Raw genomic sequence first — 21007 nt, 5'->3', positions numbered from 1 at the left:
ATATACTGTAGCATCAGAACAAGACTCTGACCTCTGACTGCAGGGATAAAACTTTACCTTTTACACCATCACAAAGACGTTAACACCTCTTGGTTCTTTTATTAACACCCTTTTAGATGTAACCACTATATTTAACTCAGTTCCTAGCTTTGCATTAATTTATGTTTGACAGCTTGCACTTTACAGGTATGTCTTCTCTCCTCCCATTCTGCTCTTACATTCCCGTCATAAAAAGCCAAGAGACAAACAAGACGAACCGAATTTAGGTGAGCCGAGACACAGAATATAACATCTGCAGCAACTGAATTTTGTTTTATATTTACAAATTATCTATGAATATTGCAGGAGTCAATATTCAATATTGACTCTTGCAGGTCTTCTATAGACTTTGCACCAGTGACAGTGAGAGCATAATTACAAAGTGGTTGCTCATAATGAGTGAAAAGCCTCCTGCACAGCGGCAGATGAATGTTGGGTCGCAGCTACTGACGGAGCAGGAGAACGAATGCGTTTTCAGCTACCTTGGCAAGAAATGCATTGTAAGTTTTCTTCATTAATTTCTTTTGGTAATTGAGTAAGGAATACCTTCAGTACTAGATGAATCGTCTTATGATTGTTTGTCCCCTCTGACCAATGCCGTGGTACATAATGTTGTGTGGCTCATCACTGGTGGGACAGTATGAGAGCTTGGGTAAAATGTCTCCAGCAAGACTGGACTCCAGTTTGATTTTAGAAATAGTGTCATTTTTATGGTTGCGTTAGTTCAGATATGCTTATACAATGTTATAAAATGAAAAGCATGTTGCACCTGTTCTAGAGTGAGGCTTGTTTTTAAGTCAGATCTTTTTAATTATATAAAGGAATAAATAAGTTTAGTCTGTTTGTGGAAGATCTGACAGGTGATGCATTTACTGCTCAGTTGTAACATACGGTAAGTGTTGTTGTTCTTTTCAGATTACTTCCCCATAACAAGAATAGTTTCCTTGAAATGCATATAGTTTTCTGTTACAAGAACCTTTGTTGTCAAGTGTTGTCAGTCAACGTGTAATTGAGTCAAGGAGAATTCCTCAGTTCTACACTATTGCATGTTCCTGCATATCTTGACATGCAGAGGAAAAGACAGACATTGTTTTTGGGTCCCAACCAATTTAATTAATAGTAAGAATAAAAATAAGAAAAACCCACCCACAGTGGGAAAATTATGCTTCTCACAACAGCACAATATAAAGCACAATACTGATAATGGAGTCACGAGAAGGATTATTGCATATCTTAGAAATATTGCACCAAACATTTTACACAAATATTGCACAGAGGAAATTTTTCTACATAATCAATGATGCAGGTGAGTTATGGATCAGGAGGTAATTAACAGTTCTGATTGGACAGTCTGATAGCAGCGCAGAGGAAAAATCTGCTGAATATCTTCTTCACACAGCGAGGGTGGATCAGTCTGCTACTAATGCTGATCTCCAGAGCAGACAGTGAGTCCTCCAGTGGGTGAGAGTCCTGGTCCAGGATGGATGTGAGTTTAGTTGGACTTCTTGATGACCCTTTCCAGTCTTTTCCTGTCCCTCACTATAATGCTGCTGCTCCAGCAGACCACATCGTACAGGATGGCTGGTGCCACCACTGAGTCATAGAAGGTCTTCCGCAGTGGCCCCCTCACGCCAAAAGACTGCAGTCTCCTCAGGAGGTAGTCTGCTCTGACCCACCCTCTGCATCTGTGTTCAGTCCAGTTTATGGTTCAGATGCACACTCAGGAGTCCACTCTCTCAGTGTTCCTTCCCTGGTGTGCATATGTGTGTGTGAGTGTGACCGTCGGCAGAAATCAACCACTACATCCTTTGTTTTCAGGCCAGAAATTGCCAAGTCAAACTGTGACCTGTTTGTGAGGTAGTCCATGATCCACACCAGCCCCCTCCAGTTTGAGTTTAATAAACACTCAATGGATTGTGTTAAAGGCACTAGAGAAATAAAAAGAACATATATACACAAACAAGCGGCACAGTCGTAAGGTGGGTAGCACTGTCGCCTCACAGCTAGAAGGTCCTGGGTTCGATTCCTGGAGGCGGATCGGGTGCCTTTCTGTGGAGTTTGCCGGGTTCTCCAGCTTCCTCCCACGGTCCAAATTAATTGACCTCTCTCCATTGCCCGTAGGAGTGAGAATGGTTGTTTGTCTCTGTGTTGCCCTGAGATGGGCTGGCGGCCTGTCCAGGGTGTACCCCCCCCTAACCAAACAGATTAAAGGATTCATTGTGGGTTAGCACAATAACAGGCATATTGTGTGTTTAAAAACAAGAAAGGTTCTGCTTTAGTTGTCACCCTTCAGTTTCTACTACTGCTGTATATAAACACTGTGGACAAAACAACACGTTTTAAAAACATGGGCATCACAGGTTTAACCAGTACAGTAGTTTACACAAAACTTCCGCAAGCGTGAGGCTCACTTTCTTTAATGACATAGTCATGACAAACAGCTGTTTATGCCCTGTCCCCTCTGTTAATTTAACATTTATAAGCAACACAGCATACAGTGATGACCTTTCTGTACTTCATCTCCAGACATTGTCTACAGCAGTGGTCCAGGTGTTCACAGCGGACAAGAACAGCTGGAACAGCAAATGCTGTGGTGTAGCCTGTCTGGTCAAAGACCACCCCCAGCAATCCTATTTCATCAGAATCTTTGACAAGGAGGTATGGTGATAAAGAATTTGGATATTTTTATGCTATACCAGCAAGTCTACATGGTTTCTGTATTTCCACAGGACGGAAAGATGATGTTTGAACAGGACGTGGGCAGAATAAATCTCATGCCCAACTTCCCCAAACCCTACTTCGTCTCATTTGAGGGAGATGTGAGTTCTACCTACAAATGTTGACTTTTGTTTTTTTTGAGTTTATTTGTTGTTATGGTAAAACATGTATGTTTACAGACTTGCCAAGTGGGTCTGAATTTCTACAGTGAGGACGAGTGCAAATGTTTCTACAGCCAACTATTAGAGATAATGCCGGGAAGACAGCGGAAAAATGGTAGCTACAGATCTGCCTACTAGGCTAACTCTAAAAAGTTTCTTCTCTGGCTTGACTTGTCTAACTTTAAGAATATTTTCTTCCTGAGGTCTACACTTTCAAGCTTTTCAAGATCTTTCTTTTAATTGGTTTCTGGTTTGTGCCTGTTTTTCTGGTTTCTTGTGATGACATTTCAAAACCTGTCTTCAAGTTCACCCATACCTGCAGGTATTCAGGTGCTGCTGTGTGAATACTGTAAATATCATCCCCTAAATATGTGCTTCACTCCACGTTATATCACTGTGCATTTATAGCAAAACTGGAAATAGATGCCTTTCAAAATCTTCATGAAAACTTCAGACAAGTGGCTCAAAGGGGAACTACAGCTTCTGATTAACACATTCATTTTTTTTACCTAAATTATTTTTCATTAGCTGCAACTAATTGTCCTTTGGGCACAAAACGTCAGAGGATATAATATTTCTCTAGTTTTGCACTTGCTGTTGTCTGGTGTTGGGAAATTGGCCATAAACCTTTGTTTGTCTGAACAAACTGAGGATCCAAATTAAATCACAGCTTTACAGATGCATTATTTAAAGAAAACTTTTCAATGGGGGTTGACTAAAAAGATGACTAGGCTTATGGTTTGCCGTAGGCTCAAAAGCTACACCTAGTGCTTCCTGGTTTCCTCTGTACTTGCCTCAGCAATAGTCGGGCTGAGAGGGGGCGGAGTCAGGCTGCTGGAACGCAACTGCTCAGTTCACCATTGATTTTCCTCGCATACAGCACTAATAATAAACGGCTGGAGGTCATTTATAGTTTATATTACTGTAGTTTATCGAGCTCTGCTCCCAAACAAGCTATAGTCGTATTATGAATATTCTGTTGTATTAATTCAGGCTGCATAGGCTATTGGCAAACGTTACTATTAGCAATAGCAGCCCCTAATCAAGTTGCATATTATATAAGTAAATAAATTTAATGAAGTGTAAAATTGTCATTGAGATTATTTAGCGCGGAAAAAAGCATGTGCATGGGCCTTTAAAATTGCTGCTTAGCAGGGACAGATATTATAAACTACACTAAATTAATGCTTTGTCTCTTACGGGCAACATAAACTCTAAATATGGAAACACAAGACACTGACACTGGACAACTAAGAGCTAACTAAACAAGCACTGCATCCTACAGCCTAACTAAACTCGATCCATTGATAAACGGGCAAAACAAACCTAAACACGGACGGCAAATTACAAACCTTCACAGGTGACAAAAGCACAGGACAATTGTAAACCAAAAAAACTCCAAGACTACAAAAGATTTCTCTTTTTAACTTTAGTAACTTTTGACGTAGCTTCCAAGCTTACGACCCACAACACTTTAGCAACTAAGAAACAAAAGGCTAGTGGTGCCCCAGGTTGTGATCAGGTGGTCTGCTGAGTGTAAGTCTGCCCTGAGAGACTGCTTCAACACCATCAATTGGACTGAGCTCTATGAACCACCCAGGGAGGCAGCGACAGTCTTGAAAATTTTTTAAGTTTTAGTCGGTTTATTTATTTCTCACACCCTTTCCATATCTTTTTAATACAAAAGCACCATTTCAAAACTTAGCCCTTTTTCTGCTTTTGACTGGTTATTCATGACTACTTAATTAATCGTTTCTTACACGTCTTCAAAATCCTTTCAAAATAAAAACACCAATATAAATCTTTAGCTTCAATAGCACTCTTTCTGTTTCTAACTAGTTAATGAGCCTATTTTACTGTTCAGCAATTACCTGCTTTCCTCCAAACCTACCACTTTTCTCAATTTAAAATTCAACTACTTCCTCTGCAGCTACTTTCAGCTGTAATGAATGTTTCCCCAACTTTGAGCTCTTGAACTCAAAACCCTTCTTTATAATATTTAGCAGTTTTAATACATCAAACTATAGTCCATCAAATTAGGCAAACATTTATAAACTTCCTTCATTTGCAGCAGTTCTTCAATTTTAGCAAAACATTTTCAAGTTTCCTCAATTAGAAATTCCAATACTTAAGTTGTTCTGCAAATATTCCGCTTTGTTTAAACAACTTCAAATTCTCATCAGATACATTCATCTATGCTTTAGATGCTTAAGTTATGTTTAGCTATGTATGTTTTAAATGTTTCAGCTACTTTCAGCAATTCTTCGAAGACAAAAGACAGAGGAGGAAAGAAGAAGTTGACCAAAGCAGACACCAGCATGCCAACCAACTTTCAGTGAGTTAAATGTCTCTGGTGTGGCTGATGATTGTCTCTTTAACTGTAAATGTATGCTTTCATTCCTACATGATGCTTTGTCTAGAAGTCTTATTCATCTTGTGCTGCTACAAGCGGTGTTCACTCGGTATTTAATCCTTTATTTTATTTTGAAAGATAAATAAAAAAATAGGGTGTCACTGGCTGCATCATGTTAGAGATCATTTACCAGTTCAATCTGTGTTTTATGTATCAATTTTCTGTTATCTACCTCTTCTTTGTTTTTTCGCAGGCACATTGGTCATATAGGATTGGATACCAATACAGGCTTTGATGTGAGTACAACTCCACTAAACTTGTGGATATAAATAAAGCATGTCAATGGTTCCTGTTATCTTTTTCCAGGTGAACAACTTGGACCCAGAGTTGAAGAACCTGTTTGATATGTGTGGCATCTCTGAGGCTCAGCTGAAAGACAAGGAGATCAGTAAAATCATCTATGAGTTCATAGAAGAGAGAGGTGGACTAGAAGCAGTGAAGAAGGAACTAAAACAATTGAGGCAAGGTGAGGCAGCTGGGAAATCAGATGTCTAATTTATTGACTTCACAAATGTGCAGCCTATACTGTACCTGTGACTCAAATGGTTGTTTTTTGCCTCCTATATCATCCTTGTCCGTGTCCTCCCTTTCCTCCTCCAGTCCCTCCACACACTGCTCCTCTAATAGAAGCAGATGGAGGGAACACAGGGAAGTCGACACTGCCAAGTCAAGTCAGAGAAGGGACCCTGAAGGTGGAGCAGAAGATCTCGCTAATATCTGACACCAGCAATCGTCCATCTGATGATAGTACATGTCAGTCTGGTTAGTTTGTGTTACTTGTAATTTCTGTGTTGTAAAAGCATTATACATGTATTTTCCTTTCTAGAGCAAGCAGGGAAATGTAAAAATAAGTAACCTAAAACTTATTTTATTTTAATCCGAACTATCCTCTGTTACAATTAGCCCTTCACACCACAAGGGGGTGGTTGCGTCTGGTTTGGTTTTGCTTAATGACTTCTTTGTTTATTGTTCTTTTATGATGTCACTACCTGTTTGTCCTTATAGTAATTTGTTTAACCGGTTGTGTTGGTTGGTTTGTAAGGTTTTAGTTTGTTCAGACTCTTTTTTTCGGCATGCAAGCACAGCCAGTGTAAATCCAAGTTTGGAGTGGCAACCAAGTTTGTAGTTCATCTAGGTGCCCACTCAGGTAACTGGTTGTAGCAGCTGTAATTTTCCATTCAACACAAGCTAGTTTGTTGGTATCTGAAAGACAAGGAAACCTCTAAGGTTATCTATGATATAAAGGAGGAGTAGAAACAAAAAAGGAGGAACTACATGACGTATCGGACCCACATGCACAGCATAGGTAAGTAACAGTTCAATTAATAAGCAAATTGTAATCAAAGGTGCAAGGAGAGGTTAAGGCACAAAAGCAAATAGTGTAGGTACAAGAGGAGCGGGCAAAAATGGAGGTCAAAGACAGACTGGGTCGGTACAGATAAACTCAGCTACGGTACAGAAGGACACGGCAAAGAAGAATTTGGCAGCTTCTCGGAGGAGGAGTATTGGTGGTTTGACTACCCCGGTGAGAGACGAGGGGAGTCACCATCCAGCCGCTGGGCCTTTGAGCTCTGGGAGGCCGACGCCGATGCAAGGCATGTCCAGTGGCCCATAGGCCACCAGGGACAGGAACAGCCTCCTCTGGGCCAACAGGAACTAGACTCGGAACCTGGCTTGACTGGGCAGTAGCTTAAGCTAGACAGGGATGTGCAGGAGCTTGAGCAAGACGGGGCTGAGCTAGAGCTTGAACAAGACGTGGCTCAGCTAGCGCTGGAGCTGGAGCAAGACCTGACAGGACTGGAGCTTGACATAAATGGGCAGCAGCAGATGTGGGAGCTGACTGCTGCAGCAGAGCTAGGGCTGCAATCAGATGTGGGTACAGAACCGACACTTGAGCAGCCTGTGGAGCTTGGGCTGGGCAAGATGGCTGCACTGGAGCTTGACGTGGCTTGGCGGCAGGTGCAGTGGGGCTCCGACGTGGCTGCGTGGCAGGTTCAGCAGAGGTCACGACAGGCAGTCCAGGAACCAGTGGTGGATGCAGCCAGAGACGCAGCGGTTGATGCAGGCAGTTGAAGCAGGCGGAGACGTGTCGGTTGAAGCAGGCGATTGTAGCAGGCAGAGACGTAGTGGTTGGAGCGGGCTGAGACACAGTGGTTGATGCAGGACCGTGGCTTCCGTGACGTGGGCATGGAGCGTTAGCGGGTGCAATGCGCAGAGCGTATTCCAAATCCTCTCGCATCGAACCCAGCCGTGTAAAAAGCATCCTCACACCTGGGTAGTCGAACCACCAACATACCCTCTCCAAGATGCCAATCGCTAGGTTCACTACCCGGAGCGGTGTCTTTGATCCTGGTGCTTCCACGTAATCCTTTGCAAGCTCCAAAAACAGCAGTCAAGGTCCTCAGGCAGACCAGGCCAGGTGAAATCCATGGCAAAAACAAAAACGTCTTCCACAAAACACAAAATATAACCAAGAACTCAATTACCGACAGGCTAGCGCTGGCTGGGTCTAAGTTTGGCCAAATTGTACTGTCATGGAATCAAGGTGAAGGACCCAAAAGCACAGCATTTAAAGTTTTCAGTTTGAGGTGGTTTAATGAAGGTGGATAGTCAAACGCTGGTCGGTACATGGAAATAGCTCAGCAGCAGTACAGCCAGGGAACAGGCAAAACGTGGTCAAAACTCAGAGTAAATTCCAAAGTCCGGGATCGTGACAACATGTGTGAGTGAGTCTAATGAAAAGAGTATATAGGGAATACACGTTATGTACATACAGTAAGAGTGGGGGCTTAATGCACACAGTCATCGTTGAGCCTGCTGGAATCACGCATAAGTCAAACAAGCAGATTTAGGCTCAAGCTGTAGTTTTACAAAAATTTATCAATGCGAGACATTGTAGTTTTATTGTGAAAACGTTTCCTAAGCCAGTTTTACATACTACCCAAAATAAAATTCTAATAAAAACAAGGTGGTTGAAGCTGTTAACTAATCCATTACAGAACTAATTGGACACTGCTGGAAATTGGACATTGAGTTACAATAAACATGATGTTATTCTGCTTATGTTTAATGACAAATGATAACTTCGTTCATTCATTAATTTCTCTTGTTTTTTAGGTCCTACGCTACTCGAGGCTACGGGAGACATTAAAAGCCCACAGATCAATGACTCTCAGGTGAACAACACTGTTTACTCTACCTCCCCTAAGAGGGAGACAGAGGGCAGCAGAAGGCAGTGGGAGGGTGGCACAACAAGCAACTTCCGGTGAGTTAAATGTCTGTAGCGTGGCTGGTGATTGTGTCAATTCAATTCAATTCAATTCAACTCATATAGCGCCAAATCACAACAAAGTTATCTCAAGGCACTTTACAAAGTAAGATTTAAGACCTTACACAACTAAACCCAACAGATCCCACATGCAGTACAGCAAGCCTTTAATTTGACAGCAATAGTGGGAAGGAAAAACTCCCTCTCTAAAGAGGAAGAAACCTCCAGTAGAACCAGGCTGGATGTGGGCGGCCATCTACCTCGACCGGTTGGGGTGAGGGGAAAGAGAGAGAGAAAAGCACAGTAAAAACAACAAGCAAAAACAAAGCACAGGCAGGGTGGTTAGACCAGGGACTGGATACAGGCAGAATGGTTTGATCCACAGCTGCCCATCACAGACACAAAACTCCGGGTCAGATGATACTTGTAGTTGAGGACAGAGTGGGAGAGACAGAGAGCGAGAGAGCGGGGGATAAGCACAACTACTTGAGAGAGGTTAGTTAAGCATAAAACAATGATGGGAGGTTATTGGACAGAAGAGGTAGAAGGAAACAGAGGAGCTCAGTATATAAATTAAGTCCCCCAGCAGTCTATGTCTATTGCAGCTTAACTACTGTAAGAGATGGTTCCTGTGACTAACAATAATTGCCAGTGACCTCAACCATCTCTAACCATATACTTTATCAAAAAGGAAGGTTTTAGGCCTGATCTTAAAGGTGGAGAGTGTGTCAGCTTCTTGAACCGAAGAGGGAGCTCGTTCCAGAGGAGAGGAGCTTGGTAGCTAAAAGCTCTGCCTCCCGTTCTACAGTTAAATATTAGCCCAGCACTCTGAGAACGAAGTGTTCTGCTGGGAGCATAAGGAACTTTGAGGTCCTTAAGATAAAAAGGAGCTTTATCATTTAGTACTTTGTAGGTGAGTAGGAGAATTTTAAATTCTGTCCTACATTTTACAGGCAGCCAGTGCAGAGAAGCTAATGTAGGAGAAATGTGATCTCTGTTTCTAAGTCCTGTCAGAACTCTGGCTGCAGCATTCTGAATAAGCTGTAGGCTTTTTAAGGAGCTGTTAGGACATCCTATGAGTAAGGAGTTACAGTAGTCCAGCCTAGAGGTAACAAATGCATGGATCAGTTTCTCTGCATTGCTCTGAGAGAAGATGTTTCTCATTTTAGCTATATTTCTAAGATAAAAGTAGGCGGTTCTGGAGATTTGTTTAATGTATGATGTAGAAGAGATCCTGGTCAAAGATGACACCAAGGTTCCTTACAGTATAATCTGAAGTTAATGATATGCCATCCCGGGTGGCTATCTGACTCAATAGTGTCTCTCTCAGATTTTTAGGCCCAACAATAAGAATTTCAGTTTTATCTGAATGTAGTTGAAGGAAGTTTTGGGACATCCAGGATTTGATGTCTTTCAAACAACTTTGAATTTTGACTAGTTGATCTGTTTCATTTGGTTCCAATGACATATATAGCTAAGTATCATCTGCATACCAATGAAAATTAATAGAATTGCTTTCTAATAATCTTACCTAGAGGAGATATGTATAGGCTAAACAGAATTGGACCAAGCACACAACCCTGTGGTACTCCATAGCTAATACTTGTGCATGTGGAGAATTTCTCATTAACATGAACAAACTGGAATCTGTTCAACAAATAGGATTTAAACCATCCTGATGCAGAGCTGGTTCTGTGCTATGATGTTTTCTAAATCCTGACTGAAAATCTTTGTACAGGTTATTCCCACTCAGATGGTCAGATAATTGTTTATCCACACTTTTTTTCAAGAATCTTAGAAATAAAGGGTAAATTTCAAATTGACCTATAGTTGGCTAGTTTTCCAGGGTCCAGGGTAGGTTTTTTGAATAAAGGTTTGATCACAGCCACCTTAAAATCCTGTGGTACATAGTACATAGCCTAAATGTAAAGATTGGTTGATTTGATTTAATATGGACAAGCTGATTAAAGGTAGAACTTCTTTGAGTAATCGGGTTGGGATTGGATCTAAAAGATAAGTGGACGACTTGGAAAAGTTGATTATTGAGGGTAACTCCATATGAGTTATGGGGAAGAAGCTGTCTAGGTAAGACAGAGGATTTGGTAAATTTAAAGTGGATGGATCTAGACAGCGCTTTCTGTCATTTGGAAGAAGTTGCTGCTGAATGTTTTTTCTAATGATGATAATTTTATTAGTAAAGTAATTCATACAGCCATTGCTGCTGAGATTTAAGGGTTAAGTAGGCTCAACACAGCTATGACTCTTAGTCAGCCTGGCTACAGTGCTGAAAATAAACCTGCGGTTGTTTTTATTTTCCTCAATTAAGGAGGAATAATATGTTTTTCAAGCAGCACAAAGTTCTTTTTTATGTATTATTAGACTGTCCTTCCATGCAATGCAGTTTACATTTATTTTGTTGGAACGCCACTGCCTTTCTAGTTGTCTGGTCCTGTGCTTTAGACTGTGGATCTCTGAGTTATACCATGGACACTTAACTACGACCGCTGGATTCTCTAACTTCACTTTTCGGACTATGGAGTCCTGCCTAAAGCTACGTTTCATGTCCACAACTTTAAATGCATGCTGTCGTACCCATATGACATATTGTTCAGAATTCTTATTCATCAATCATCACCTCGTGTACTGTAACTCTTTCACCTTCCTCTACTTTAAAAATATCTCAGGATTTCAGATAAGCTCTTGTTTTTTTCACAGGCTCCCTGGTAATGTAGGATGGGCTCGAAACCCAGGCTTTGATGTGAGTAGAACTCCACCTAGTCTTTGGACATAAAGATATGCATATAAATTGTTCCTGTTTTGGTTTTCTAGCAAATTAACCGGGAGCTGAAGAACCGGTTTGGTATGACCAGCACCTCTGAGGCTCATCTGAAAGAGAACGAGACCTCTAAGCCCATCTCTGACTTCAAACAGAAGAAAGTAGTAGAAGCAGTGAAGGAGGAACTACAGAGACAAGGTGAGGCAGCTGTGAAATCAGATGTCTGATTTACTGACAAAAGTCGAATGACTGTGCAGCTTTTACCAGCCACTAAATGTCCTTTAGTGGCAGGTAAAAGTACAGCAGTAGAAAAAGTGGAGATTTGCACAGAACATGACTTCTATGGCATCACTACAGACTTTTTTGTGAACAACCCTGCAGTTAAATAAAATTTAACATAATCTAACCAAACTTAATGACTGTTTGAAAGGGTTCATCTACAATTTAAGACAGACTAACTAGTCTGGTGGTTTTACCCTTAGGTCCCTCTGTGCCCCCACTGCCCCTTCTAAGGCAAAGATCTCTTCTACGACCATCATCATCAGTTCCATCCAATTGTGGAGCACCACCTCCTCCCCTTCCTCCTCCAGTCCCTCCACACACTGCTCCCCTAATACAAGCTTATGGAATGAACACAGGACAACATCCAGACAGCAACATTGCAAAATTAAGGACACGTAAATATGGTGATAAATATTAGTCTGCCCCAAACTCATCTTTCAGAGTTCAGAGTCATTGGACATTGAGTTACAATAAACAGGACGTTATTCTGATTTTGTTTAATGACAAATGATAATTTCGTTTATTCATTAATTTCTTTTATTTTTCAGGTCCTACGCTACTTGAGGCCACGGGAGACATTAAAAGCACACAGATCAATGACTCTCAGGTGAACAACACTGTTTACTCTACCTCCCCTAAGAGGGAGACAGAGGGCAGCAGAAGGCAGTGGCAGGGTGGCACAACAAGCAACGTCCGGTAAGTTAAATGTCTCTAGTGTGGCTGGTGATTGTGTCCACAACTGTAAATGAATGCTGTTGTTCCCACATGACATTTTGTCCAGAATTCTTAATCATCGCTCATTACCTCATCTACTGTAACTCTTTCACCTTCCTCTACTTTACTCAGAATTTCAGATAAGCTCTTTTGTTTTTTTCACAGGCTCCCTGGCAATATAGAATTGGGAGCTCGAAACCCAGGCTTTGATGTGAGTAGAACTCCACCTAGTCTTTGGACATAAAGATATGCATATAAATGGTTCCTGTTTTGGTTTTCTAGCAAACTAACCGGGAGCTGAAGAACCGGTTTGATATGACCAGCACCTCTGAGGCTCATCTGAAAGAGAACGAGACCTCTAAGCCCATCTCTGACTTCAAACAGAAGAAAGTAGTAGAAGCAGTGAAGGAGGAACTGCAAAGACAAGGTGAGGCAGCTGTAAAATCAGATGTCTGGTTTATTGACAGAAGTCTAATGACTGTGCAGCTTTTACCTGCCACTAAATGTCCTTTAGTGGCAGATAAAAGTACAGCAGTAGAAAAAGTGGAGATTTGCACAGAACATGACTTCTATGGCATCACTACAGACTTTTTTGTGAACAACCTTGCAGTTAAATAAAATTTAACATAATCTAACCAAACGTAATGACTGTTTGAAAGGGTTCATCTACAATTTAGGACAGACTAACTAGTCTGGTGGTTTTACCCTTAGGTCCCTCTGTGCCCCCACTGCCCCTTCTAAGGCAAAGATCTCTTCTACGACCATCATCATCATCAGTTCCATCCAATTGTGGAGCACCACCTCCTCCCCTTCCTCCTCCAGTCCCTCCACACACTGCTCCCCTAATACAAGCTTATGGAATGAACACAGGAAAGTCGACACTGCTGAGTCAAGTCAAAGAAGGGACCCAGCTAAAGGTGGCGCAAGAAAACTTGCCAGTATCCAACACCAGAAGTCCGTCTAATGATTACGCATATCAATCTGGTTGGTTTGTATTAGTTGTAATATTTATTTATTTATTATTTCAAACAACATCCAGACAGCCACATTGCAAAACTAAGGACACGTAAATATGGTGATAAATATTAGCCTGCTGGAATCACACATAAGTCAAACAAGCAGATTTAGGCTTAAGCTGTAATTTTACAAAAATATTTCAATGCGAGACATTGTAGGTTTATTGTGAAAACTTTTCCTGAGCCAGTTCCACATACTACCCAAAATAAAGTCTGATTTGTTTCTTTGTCTAGTCATGATAAAAACAAAGTGGTTGAAGCTGTTAACTAATGCATTACAGAACTAATTGGACACTGCTGGAAATTGGACATTGAGTTACAATAAACAGGATGTTATTCTGCTTGTGTTTAATGACAAATGATAACTTCATTATAATTTCTGTTGTTCATTCAGATCCTACGCTACTGAAGGCCACGGGCAACATTAAAAGCCCACAGATCAATGACTCTCAGGTGAACAACACTGTTTACTCTACCTCCCCTAAGAGGGAGACAGAGGGCAGCAGAAGGCAGTGGGAGAGTGGCACAACAAGCAACGTCCGGTAAGTTAAATGTCTCTAGTGTTGCTGGTGATTGTGTCCACAACTGTAAATGCATGCTGTTGTTTCCACATAACATTTTTTCTAGAATTCTTATTCATCGCTCATCACCTCATCTACTGTAACTCTTTCACCTTCCTCTACTTTACTCAGGATTTCAGATAAGATCTTTTGTTTTTTTCACAGGCTCCCTGGCAATGTAGAATTGGGAGCTCGAAACCCAGGCTCTGATGTGAGTAGAACTCCACCTAGTTATTGGACATAAAGATATGCATATAAATGGTTCTTGTTTTGGTTTTCTAGCAAATTAACCGAGAGCTAAAGAACCGCTTTGGTATAAACAGCACCTCTGAGGCTCATCTGAAAGAGAACGAGACCTCTAAGCCCATCTCTGACTTCAAACAGAAGAAACTAGTAGAAGCAGTGAAGGAGGAACTGCAAAGACAAGGTGAGGCAGCTGTAAAATCAGATGTCTGGTTTATTGACAGAAGTCTAATGACTGTGCAGCTTTTACCTGCCACTAAATGTCCTTTGGTGGCAGGTAAAAGTACAGCAGTAGAAAAAGTGGAGATTTGCACAGAACATGACTTCTATGGCATCACTACAGATTCTTTTATGAACGACCCTTTAGTTAAATAAAATTTAACATAATCTAACCAAACGTAATGACTGTTTGAAAGGGTTCATCTACAATTTAGGACAGACTAACTAGTCTGGTGGTTTTACCCTTAGGTCCCTCTGTGCCCCCACTGCCCCTTCTAAGGCAAAGATCTCTTCTACGACCATCATCATCAGTTCCATCCAATTGTGGAGCACCACCTCCTACCCTTCCTCCTCCAGTCCCTCCACACACTGCTCCCCTAATACAAGCTTATGGAATGAACACAGGAAAGTCGACACTGCTGAGTCAAGTCAAAGAAGGGACCCAGCTAAAGGTGGCGCAAGAAAACTTGCCAGTATCCAACACCAGAAGTCCGTCTAATGATTACGCATATCAATCTGGTTGGTTTGTATTAGTTGTAATATTTATTTATTTATTATTTCAAACAACATCCAGACAGCAACATTGCAAAATTAAGGACACGTAAATATGGTGATAAATATTAGTCTGCCCCAAACTCATCTTTCAGAGTTCAGCAGGTTTCAACTCTAGATTTTCAATTCCAGTGCTGGCTGGGTCCAAGTTTGGCCAAATTATACTGTCATAGAATCAAGGTGAAGGACCCAAAAGCACAGCATTTAAAGTTCTCAGTTTGAGGTGGTTTAATGAAGGTGGATAGCCAAACAGGCGCTGGTCGGTACATGGAAATAGCTCAGCAGCAGTACAGCCAGGGAACAGGCAAAACGTGGTCAGAACTCAGAGCAAATTCCAAAGTCCGGGATCGTGACAACACATGTGAGTAAGTCTAATGAAAAGAGTATATAGGGAATACACGTTACGTACATAAGAATGGGGGCCTAATGCACACAGTCATCGTTGAGCCTGCTGGAACCACACATAAGTCAAGCAAGCAGATTTAGGCTTAAGCTGTAGTATTACAAAAATTTATCAATATGAGACATTGTAGGTTTATTGTGAAAACTTTTCCTGGGCAGGTTTTACATATTACCCAAAATAAAATTCTGATTTGTTTCTTTGTCTAGTCATGATCAAAACAAAGTGGTTGAAGCTGTTAACTAATGCATTACAGAACTAATTGGACACGGCTGGATTTTGGACATTGAGTTACAATAAACATGATGTTATTCTGCTTATATTTAATGACAAATGATAACTTCGTTTATTCATTAATTTCTTTTATTTTTCAGGTCCTACGCTACTTGAGGCCAAGGGAGACATTAAAAGCCCACAGATCAATGACTCTCAGGTGAACAACACTGTTTACTCTACCTCCCCTAAGAGGGAGACAGAGGGCAGCAGAAGGCAGTGGCAGGGTGGCACAACAAGCAACGTCCGGTAAGTTAAATGTCTCTAGTGTTGCTGGTGATTGTGTCCACAACTGTAAATGCATGCTGTTGTTCCCACATAACATTTTGTCCAGAATTCTTATTCATCGCTCATCACCTCATCTACTGTAACTCTTTCACCTTCCTCTACTTTACTCAGGATGTCAGATAAGATCTTTTGTTTTTTTCACAGGCTCCCTGGCAATGTAGAATTGGGAGCTCGAAACCCAGGCTTTGATGTGAGTAGAACTCCACCTAGTCTTTGGACATAAAGATATGCATATAAATGGTTCCTGTTTTGGTTTTCTAGCAAATTAACCGGGAGCTGAAGAACCGGTTTGATATGACCAGCACCTCTGAGGCTCATCTGAAAGAGAACGAGACCTCTAAGCCCATCTCTGACTTCAAACAGAAGAAAGTAGTAGAAGCAGTGAAGGAGGAACTACAGAGACAAGGTGAGGCAGCTGTGAAATCAGATGTCTGATTTACTGACAAAAGTCTAATGACTGTGCAGCTTTTACCAGCCACTAAATGTCCTTTAGTGTCAGGGGATGGGTTAAATGCAGAGAACGAATTTCCCCTCTGTGGGACTAATAAGGAAATTTATTTTCCTTTTTTTTCTTATGGATAAATGCTGGTGTCACAGGTGTATAGGAACATAACGCCAGCTCTAAAAATAATGCTTTAGAAGCAAGGAGGACATCATCTTCCAAACACATGTACCGTAGTTGTGCCAATTGTAGACTATAAAGATTTAGGTGTGCATGTAAATGGTTGATCTATGTAACGGACTGGTGACACTGTGTAAGTTGTACCAGCCTCTATTAAGTCTGAGATAGACACTAGCACCCCCATGACCCTTATGAGGATGAGCAGTTCACATGTGTCACAGAATCAAGGTGAAGGACCCAAACGCACAGCAGTCAAAGTTCTCAGTTTGAGGTGGTTTAATGAAATGGGATCGTCAAACAGGCACTGGTCAGTACACCGAAATGGCTCAGCAGCAGTACAGCCAGGGAACTAGCAAAACGTGGTCAAAACTGCAGGCAGGGTTCAAAAACATCAGACAAAGTCCAAAACAGTAACACAGGGGCAGGCAGGGCGAGGTCAGAAACAAAACTAGGTCTGGTACACAGGAGGGACTTACTGATAGACCGATGGAGAGTCGGGACAGGTGAGTGCGCAAACAATCTGGCAGAGCGTGAGGGGGAACAAAAGCTTAAGTACCGAGTTGATTGCAGATTGGCTGCAGCTGATAGATCATGTGAAAGAATAAGTAAAACTAGAACTTAGGCAAAACAGGAAGTGCCAAAACTAAACAGGAATCAGCAGTGGAAATGGCATCAGAGTCCAGGATTGTGACAGAACCCACCCCCCCCCCAGGGCAAATTCCAAAGTCCAGGATCGTGACAACACGAGAAGAGTAGATTAATGTAAGGAATGACTGTCTATCGTTTATCTTTTGTGTGCTTGAGATGCTTAGTAAGCATTAACAAGGCAGCCACACATTACTTACATAAGAATGGGGGGGTTACACTTAATGAAAACTTTTCCTGAGCCAGTTTTACATACCACCCAAAATAAAGTCTGATTTGTTTCTTTGTCTAGTCATGATAAAAACAAAGTGGTTGAAGCTGTTAACTAATGCATTACAGAACTAATTGGACACTGCTGGAAATTGGACATTGAGTTACAATAAACAGGATGTTATTCTGCTTGTGTTTAATGACAAATGATAACTTCATTGTATTTTCTGTTGTATATTCAGATCCTACGCTACTGAAGGCCACGGGCAACATTAAAAGCCCACAGATCAATGACTCTCAGGTGAACAACACTGTTTACTCTACCTCCCCTAAAAGGGAGACAGAGGGCAGCAGAAGGCAGTGTCAGGGTGGCACAACAAGCAACGTCCGGTGAGTTAAATGTCTCTAGTGTTGCTGGTGATTGTGTCCACAACTGTAAATGAATGCTGTTGTTCCCACATAACATTTTGTCTAGAATTCTTATTCATCGCTCATCACCTCATCTACTGTAACTCTTTCACCTTCCTCTACTTTACTCAGGATTTCAGATAAGCTCTTTTGTTTTTTTCACAGGTTCCCAGGCAATGTAGAATTGGGAGCTCGAAACCCAGGCTTTGATGTGAGTAGAACTCCACCTAGTCTTTGGACATAAAGATATGCATATAAATGGTTCTTGTTTTGGTTTTCTAGCAAATTAACCGGGAGCTGAAGAACCGCTTTGGTATAAACAGCACCTCTGAGGCTCATCTGAAAGAGAACGAGACCTCTAAGCCCATCTCTGACTTCAAACAGAAGAAACTAGTAGAAGCAGTGAAGGAGGAACTACAGAGACAAGGTGAGGCAGCTGTAAAATCAGATGGAGATTTGCATAGAACATGACTTCTATGGCATCACTACAGACTTTTTTGTGAACGACCCTGCAGTTAAATAAAATTTAACACGATCTAACCAAACCTAATGACTGTTTGAAAGGGTTCATTTACAATTTAGGACAGACTAACTAGTCTGGTGGTTTTACCCTTAGGTCCCTCTGTGCCCCCACTGCCCCTTCTAAGGCAAAGATCTCTTCTACGACCATCATCATCATCAGTTCCATCCAAATGTGGAGCACCACCTGCTCACCTTCCTCCTCCAGTCCCTCCACACACTGCTCCCCTAATACAAGCTTATGGAATGAACACAGGAAAGTCGACACTGCTGAGTCAAGTCAGAGAAGGGACCCAGCTAAAGGTGGCGCAAGAAAACTTGCCAGTATCCAACACCAGAAGTCGTCTATCTAATAATTACGCATATCAATCTGGTTGGTTTGTTATAGTAATAATAGTGTTTTTCATTTATTTTTTATTGTATCTTTTACCTATTTCTGCTGGAAAATGAGGTGTCACTATGGGTTTTTATGTGTTAAAGGGGCTGGCTTTTAACCTCTGTATAATCATAGCACAATTAGTCAATATTTACTCAGCCAAAAGATGGTTTCAAAGAAGTGATGCAGGACAAAGTAATAACAATTTTAATGCAGTCAGATGAGATTATGAGTTGACTAGTGTGGATGTCTAATGTTTTTTCACCACTATAGCACCTACAACAGCAAAAAAAGTGATCGCCAAATAATGGTTATTTTAGTTTATATAAGTATAAGTATTTTAGAGTTATATAATATATAATTATAATTATTATAATTATATAATGGTTATATTATATAACCAGCCATGTGGCGTGCACGGTGGAGCAGTGGGTAGCACTGTCGCCTCACAGTAAGAAGGGCCTGAGTTTGAGATGTCATTTTACGCATTAAAAAAAAAAAAACACCAACCCCGGATTTACAGCCCTGTCTGCCAGTGAAAGTTGCCCAATGCGTTTTATGACCTTGTAGCGAATTCAATTTAATAATTTAACATTAATGCAGAAACATTAATATTCCTCAAAATAGGGGCACGAGGTTGGTTTTAAAGCTGAAACCTCGCTAGACAAACACCAGATGTCAATTTAGTGAGTTAATACTTATGATTAATAGTAATCACAATTTCTTTGATAAAACCAAATCAGTCTCTAATGTCATGAGTTCTTGTCAAAGTGTCAGTGGCATTTGTTGTTGTCTGAAGAAGGACAAACACAAAACCAGATTTTAACGTTTTATTATGCTAATACTATGGAATATATGAATAAAAGGATAATTGTTGCTTGTTGTTGTTGCTGTGCTTTTCTCTCTCTCTCTCTCCCCTCACCCCAACTGGTCAAGGCAGATGCCCCACATCCAGCCTGGTTCTGCTGGAGGTTTCTTCCTCATTTGAGAAAGAGAGTTTTTCCTCTCCACTGTTGCTGTCAAATTGTAATTAAAGGCTTGCTGTATCTGGGATCTGTTGGGTTTAGCTGGGTGAGGTCTTAAACCTTACCTTGTAAAGTGCCTTGAGATAACCTTGTTGTGATTTGGCCGATATAAATAAAATTGAATTGAATTAATGTGAATTGAATTGAATTGAATTAAATTAAATGTGTTGCATGCTAACTTTGTAGTAACAGCTAACAAGGGTGGCACTGTGTGCTAACAAATTATTGTATCACATTATCTTCTGTGTTTGATGTACATTTACATGTACATACAGTATACATGAACAACACTTATAAAGTGTTGTAGCCCTGACTCCGCTGTTTAATTTGATGTTAAAAGAAAAATTCACAGATTTTCAATGAGTGTTGATCAGAATAATACCATTTACATATTCAACCTTTAACATCCAGCCAGCAGTGTCTGTTAGGGAAACACAATCAGTTGAGACCTTCTTCAGGATTTTACTTGTAAGGAATGAGCAGTTTACAGCAAACGCAACTTCCTCTCAATAAAGAGAAGACAAGGATTCAGCTCATAATATGTATTCCAATCTGGAAGATGCATAGTCACACAGTACGTGGGAAATATTTTCTGCACAAAGCAAGCATTGGGCACATCAGATAAGGATGCTACACACGGTACTCCCTATTTCTTGCAGAGCAGAAGGGAAGAAACTTCCAAGCTACTGTATAGCACAGCTAACGAGGCTTCAGCAAAATATGTTTCAATGATTAAATGCAGTATTTTTCCAACAGTGTCCACCTTAGGATCAGTTATGGACACAATCACCAGCCACACTTGGACACATCACTTTTAGTAGAACCAGATCGTCTGTCAACCTGTGACTATCAAAGTCTGAATCCAGACATAAACAGCTACTAGCTCCTCCTTTTCTTGTCAACATTGAAAGTAGCCGTGACTTGTTCCCCAAAACGCCACACAAAAGACAAGTTAAAACATGTCATCTGACAACTCAGTAACAACAGACAAGGCTGCTGTAGGCTGCTGACACTAACTTATCAACTGTAGACATCTTATAAAAGCCGCTAAATTTAACGTAACGCCAGTGGTAACGAGGTAATCCAAACGTTTCCACCATTTACAAAGAGTGTCTTAAGACATATTATATACATCTTATGAACGTAGCATTTCAGTGGTTGCTTGATGGCTCAATGGTTAAGGCCATGGGTAGGGGGGTCATTTTGCTGCAGTGGGAGGGGGATCAGATCCTGTTAAAGGTTATTTTTTGCTTATGTCACAGAATATTTTAGACTTTGTA

At 41.0% G+C, this 21007-nt stretch overlaps 2 protein-coding genes across 2 annotated transcripts; both read left to right on the top strand.

Annotated features, from left to right (window-relative positions):
• Window positions 1-215: 215 nt before the first annotated feature.
• On the top strand, window positions 216-14790 carry LOC114853764 (uncharacterized). Its single transcript, XM_055508221.1, has 20 exons — window positions 216-539; window positions 2566-2697; window positions 2769-2858; window positions 2937-3033; window positions 5166-5253; window positions 5525-5567; window positions 5638-5797; window positions 5932-6093; window positions 8449-8596; window positions 11315-11357; window positions 11429-11573; window positions 11858-12052; window positions 12206-12353; window positions 12537-12582; window positions 12654-12798; window positions 13083-13355; window positions 13782-13929; window positions 14113-14158; window positions 14230-14374; window positions 14690-14790. The coding sequence occupies exons 1-20, from the start codon at window positions 435-437 to the stop codon at window positions 14788-14790; spliced, it is 2460 nt and encodes an 819-aa protein (XP_055364196.1). The 5' UTR covers window positions 216-434.
• LOC129604203 (uncharacterized) lies at window positions 14219-19567 on the top strand. The gene is made up of 9 exons (XM_055509464.1): window positions 14219-14374; window positions 14659-14928; window positions 15736-15883; window positions 16067-16112; window positions 16184-16328; window positions 17642-17789; window positions 17973-18018; window positions 18090-18234; window positions 18424-19567. Exons 2-9 carry the CDS (start codon window positions 14805-14807, stop codon window positions 18774-18776), a joined length of 1155 nt encoding a protein of 384 aa, XP_055365439.1. The 5' UTR covers window positions 14219-14374; window positions 14659-14804; the 3' UTR covers window positions 18777-19567.
• Window positions 19568-21007: the final 1440 nt, after the last annotated feature.

Source organism: Betta splendens, chromosome 1 (assembly GCF_900634795.4).
Source record: "Betta splendens chromosome 1, fBetSpl5.4, whole genome shotgun sequence".
NCBI lineage: Eukaryota > Metazoa > Chordata > Actinopteri > Anabantiformes > Osphronemidae > Betta > Betta splendens.
This window is presented reverse-complemented; position numbering and strand designations above follow the sequence as displayed.

Coding starts and splice junctions, on each gene's coding strand:
- LOC114853764 (XM_055508221.1), top strand. CDS start 435: ATGAGTGAAAAGCCTCCTGCACAGCGGCAGATGAATGTTGGGTCGCAG. Junction 2,859..2,936: donor TCGTCTCATTTGAGGGAGAT/GTGAGTTCTACC, acceptor GTATGTTTACAG/ACTTGCCAAGTGGGTCTGAA. Junction 5,568..5,637: donor ATACCAATACAGGCTTTGAT/GTGAGTACAACT, acceptor ATCTTTTTCCAG/GTGAACAACTTGGACCCAGA.
- LOC129604203 (XM_055509464.1), top strand. CDS start 14,805: ATGAACACAGGAAAGTCGACACTGCTGAGTCAAGTCAAAGAAGGGACC. Junction 15,884..16,066: donor GGCACAACAAGCAACGTCCG/GTAAGTTAAATG, acceptor TTTTTTTCACAG/GCTCCCTGGCAATGTAGAAT. Junction 18,019..18,089: donor CTCGAAACCCAGGCTTTGAT/GTGAGTAGAACT, acceptor TTGGTTTTCTAG/CAAATTAACCGGGAGCTGAA.